The 5,003-nt window shown below is 32.7% G+C and overlaps 1 protein-coding gene across 3 annotated transcripts in view; it reads left to right on the forward strand.

The window, feature by feature from the left end:
- Nucleotides 1-3,586: 3,586 nt before the first annotated feature.
- The window catches only part of LOC106476299 (rRNA 2'-O-methyltransferase fibrillarin-like), a 26,936-nt gene continuing 25,519 nt past the window's right edge, over nt 3,587-5,003 (forward strand). For 2 of the 3 annotated variants that reach the window (XM_013936963.2, XM_022381227.1), the window contains exon 1: nt 3,587-3,650. In XM_013936963.2, coding sequence (XP_013792417.1) covers nt 3,638-3,650 — 13 coding nt within the window. In that variant the 5' untranslated portion in view covers nt 3,587-3,637. The remainder of the gene's footprint in view (nt 3,651-5,003) is intronic. The other variant, XM_022381230.1, reaches the window with a different exon arrangement.

Genomic DNA, 5,003 nt, shown 5'->3' on the forward strand with positions numbered 1-5,003 from the left:
GCTTTGCTATAATATAAGCCTAAGGTTTTTAATAAAATAGTGAAATCATAAGTGAAAAACAAAACCTTGGATAAGTGTAATTGTAAAAAAATGACAAGCTCTAGGTAAATATAAAACTATACTTTAAATCCTAAAAAAATGCGCAATAGCATTGTTTGCAGGCGATACCCAGTGGAACTGCACAGCGACCAAAGTCAAACATTTAAAACAATTTATTTGCAAATTTCACTACGTTAATATTACAAAGTTACAAAATATCAATTCATAAATATTTTCAAGTACGGGATTGTTGAAATTGAATTAGAAATATCATTTTTACTTATATTGTGAATTTGATATGCAAGCATACCCTCAGTCCTGAAGAAGTGGCCACCAGTCGTAATAGAATTTGATGGTTCCTTTCATATTTGTCACAGTATAATGTCTTTGTCCTTCATAAAGAGCCTGGAATGAAAAATGTGTGTTCTTCTTGAAGTTTAATTCATGTTAATTACTATAAAGGGTTACATGGTATGTATCTTAGTTTAAGGGGATCTATTTTTTGCCAATTGTATACATATCAGTGGATGCACGGAGTTAAAGTTATTTAGAGTTTTTAATATATTTTTGATTTAGTACTTTTTCAGAGACCAGGTAGTTTATTTTGTAATTTGTATATTGCATTATGCTGAATTGTAATTATAGTATCTACGTTAGAGGTTTTATTCTTGATTTGTTGTTCTCTGTTACAGAGTTCTTGTAAGTGGTGTATCTTTCGATGTTAAAGTGTTTTCATTTAACTATTACCAGGCGTGATGTGTTGGCTTATCTTTAACTAAAAGGGTAGGTAATCTGTAATAAGATTGTTATTGTTGTAGTACATATATTATTGATTATATTCCTGTATTTCATTTTTGCATCTCTCATCAAGGGTTCTTATGTCTGTGAGATGTGTGTCTTTAGAAGCCAGAAAGTGTTAACACAGTTCTTGAGCAGGACACATACAAAGTGTATTGGTTGCACAATTAAATTTAATTGTCAACATGGAACACTGCTAAGGTAGGGAAGGGAGGAAAATGTGGTATATGTAATACGATTAGAATTATTCTGAATATTTTTTCTTTGTTCTGAATATGTGCAGGTTTCACTTAACACACGGTCAAGAAAAGCGTTAAGTTGACCTTGTTCAAAGTTACCTTTATTTCTTTGTTATTCTCAAAGTAGGTAATACTTATTTACTGCGCATAAGACAAGATTACTCAAAACATAAACTCCCCTTTAATAAAGTTTATGCATTTTGTATTTAACTTCAAGTCCAGTTTAGTTATTCAGTTAATTAAGAGTTTTATTATTATTATTCAGTAATTGATATCTTGGGCGAATATCCAGTTGTTCAACATACCTACTCAGTAAAGCTCGAACTAGTATCCAGTTTACCTGAATATCCCATTTCTTTAATAATGAGGAACAGTGAATTATTGAAAAAGGTTCAGGTCATGTCTGCTAGAATGATACTTGGGAAGGAAAGGATGTCTTACGAAGACAGGTTAATATCTCTAAACTTATTTTCTCTTAAAAAAAAGAAGAGTTAAGGGATGTCTGATTGAGATGTTCAAGAATATTAAGGAAATTAAAAGTAGCGATACCTCTTTTTTTTCGAATACAGTGGTCACAATCGTTGGACACGGAGGAACAAAATAACTTTTGGCTGGGTAAAAGTCATCCTCTCGCTCAAGCAGTAAAAGTGTTTTTTTTTCGGTGTACTCCTGTTTCACCCCACATCTAAATTTATGGCATTCGATCCATAGTTCCCAGCATCTCTGAGTAGGACCATTTGTCCAACGGGGCCACTTTTCTGCTCCAAACACTACAGTCATGAATAGTATTAACCTTATTATTGCGTTATTTTTCTCCCTCAAGTACTATTGACGTATAAATAACATTAGGCGAGAAGAAGAGAAATAGATATTTTTCAGCATCCCAGTTATTTTAAACTTTAAAATGCTAAATTTAAAGTTTAAAATTTTAAACCCAAAAATTGCCATGAAGAAAATGAAAGTGTAAGTCATCCCCAGCTTTGACAGTTATACTTTTCTAATTGGGTGTTTGGACTTTGGAATTGGTTTCCTTTGGATGTAGTGGATACATTGAATTTAAGGGAGTTTTATTCTCACTTGGAAATGGCACTTTGATTTCTCTCAATGGTGGAACATCAGCGTGTGCACGTACCACAGAAAGAAGCTCGATATATATTTAAATCATCAAGGCTGGATTCGAGTTTTTTAAGTGGATGGGACGACCTAGATGGACCAATAGGCCTCTTTTCATTCTTGAATGTTATGCTATTTTCCTTACGTCGTTGAAGGAAAGCTATATTGACTTGTTGTTAGCAAAATGAGTATTAATTGAGCGTCTTAAAAACAACGCGGTCTTGCGCATTCTCTTTCTAATCTCTTTAAACTGAAATGTTACCAAGTTGCGTATGTGAGAAATTGACTCAAACTCGGAACTGATACCCTACCCCATGATAGCGATAAATTGGAATTGATGGATAGTGGTCGTCTACTAGTGTTGATGAGAATGGTCTATTTTGTCCTAGTATCTGAGTAAATGTTAAATGAGTGATTCTACATTCTGATGTCAACATTGGACATATATAGATATCTGTAACAAAGGGGCCTGGCATGTTCTGGTGGTTAAGTCTCTTGAATCGCAATCTATGAGTCAGAGAATCAAACCATGTTACCGAACATCGCTTGCCCTTTCAGTTTTAGGGGTGTTATAATGTTGTAGTCAATCCCACTATTCGTTGGTAAAAAGTAGCCTAAAAGTAATTGGTGGTTGATGTTGACTAGCTGTGTTTCTTCCAAGCTATCATTCAAAAATTACGGACGGTTCGCACAGCTAACCCTTGAGTAACTTTGCGCAAAATTCAACAAACAAACCTTTAAAAAATTAACAACAACCTGATAGGATTGGCCAGCTTCCATTCATCTTATGTTTTCATAGGAATAAACAAAACTTGTTTTTCTTTGGAGTTTAGCTAAGTATTATGAACACTTTTAATCTCTTTAAGTTCTGTAATTCACTTCAAAGATACATTGAAGTGAAATAAAGTGAAAAATTCTGGTTGAGGACATTCATTATATTTAGAATGGTCTGAATTATTGAATTTCGTTTCAGACCTTATAACTTATTATCAGACAAATAATTTCCATAACAATGAGGTAAGAGGAATGATTAACATTATATAATAAAGGTTTTGCCTTTTCATAGTTATAATATTACTCTTTCCGGTTATCGTTTCATTGTTTTGTGCAGTTAAAACGCCTACATTAGAAGGATGGTGCTTTTTTTTGGATTTATTTTACTTGTATAAAATATGTGTTTAGAGTAATAAAAAATAAAGGTTTTTAATCCAGGGAATTTACTTTCTATTTCAGCTCTCTCCTGACTAATGTAGGCCATCTTAAAATATTTTAGATTATTGGGTTCTTTTATACGTGATTATTTTGCTTTCATAAACAACTGAAATAATAAACTAGTTTTAGTAATTTAACAGGTGGCGTATTAATAATATAGCTCTCTCATAGGGTTGTTAGAGAAACAGCTATACACGTTCTTTGAGAAAGAGGAGCACGTGGAAATTAACTTAGAAATGGGAAGGCCTGGTAAGTATTATTCTTCATTCCTTGACCGTTTCATACTGTTATATATACAATTGTCATGCTAATTTTAAATATATGCGAATTAATATTTCTTTCTTCACTCGAAGTATTAATTATTATGAGTTATAAACACTGTTTTATTTTTTATAAGCTTTTGTTCCACAGAAGTCTTAGTTTTAAGTTTTAGGCCTAAGCCCATAGTGTTCTTTCCATTCAAATTAGTTTTGGTGAAGTTCAGTATTAATAACACTAAGAGTACACGCTGCAAGACTTAGAAAATATTAAAACACTTAGTTACATGATATAGATCAATGACACCTCCAAAGAAAAATTTGCTTTTCAATATTTTCGTATGCTCATGAGTAGGGGGTCAAACAGTGCAATGCCAATAGTCACAAACCTTTACTTAGTGCCATTCAAAATTAACTCAGTATCAATGACATAGATGAAGGAAAAATCAATAAATTACTTAAATTTGCAGATGATATTAAGGTTTTGGGTGTTGCTAGCTGTGAATGTGAAGAGGATGCTGTTGATTTACAAAAAGTTTTACTGTTAGATCATTTAGTGAGTTGGGCAAATAAATGGCAGATGGGTTTTAATTATAATAAATGGAAGATAATACATGTCGGTTATCATAATTTGGATCGGAATAATCTTAATAATGTTATCAAGGAAAGGGATCTTGGTGTAATAGTCGATCAGTCTCTAAAGCCATCACAGCAGTGTGCTGTTGTAGTGGTAGGGCAAATAGGATTTTAAGTTGTATCTATAGAAATATTGAATACAAGTTTAATGAGGTTATATTTTTATTGTACAGGTCACTGGTTAGACCACATTTGAAATGTTTCGTTCTTGGGCTCCTTATCTAAAGAAGGACTTTGAATTTTTGGAAAGGGTTCAGAGAAGAGTTACCAGAATGGTAATTTGGATGGAAGGGTTGTCATACGATGTGAGGGTGAAATCTCTCAAATTGTTTTCTCTTGAAAAAAGAAGATTTAGGGGGGGGATCAGATTGAGGTGTTTAAAGGGAATTGGTTATTTTGATGTATCATCTGTTTTTATATTTAACAATGATAATAGTAGGACTAGGAGACATAAATATAAATTTTGGCAAGGTAGGAGTCATCTTCAGTTAACTCTTTCAGCACAGGCTCGGTCCCTGAGACTGGCCTCGTAAACATTTTGTGCTTGTTATAGGTTTCATCCTATAACTTTTAAATCAGTAAGCAAATGAAAGTTGGCCGATTATCAGTAAACATTACAATGCTTTGATACGCAAAATATAAATTTTTTGATTAAGTCTTGAGTTTCATAAAAAAATATTTTTCTCATATCTTTTTTTTCACATGTTGC

Source organism: Limulus polyphemus, unplaced genomic scaffold (assembly GCF_000517525.1).
Source record: "Limulus polyphemus unplaced genomic scaffold, Limulus_polyphemus-2.1.2 Scaffold154, whole genome shotgun sequence".
In the NCBI taxonomy this organism is placed as follows: Eukaryota; Metazoa; Arthropoda; class Merostomata; order Xiphosura; family Limulidae; genus Limulus; species Limulus polyphemus.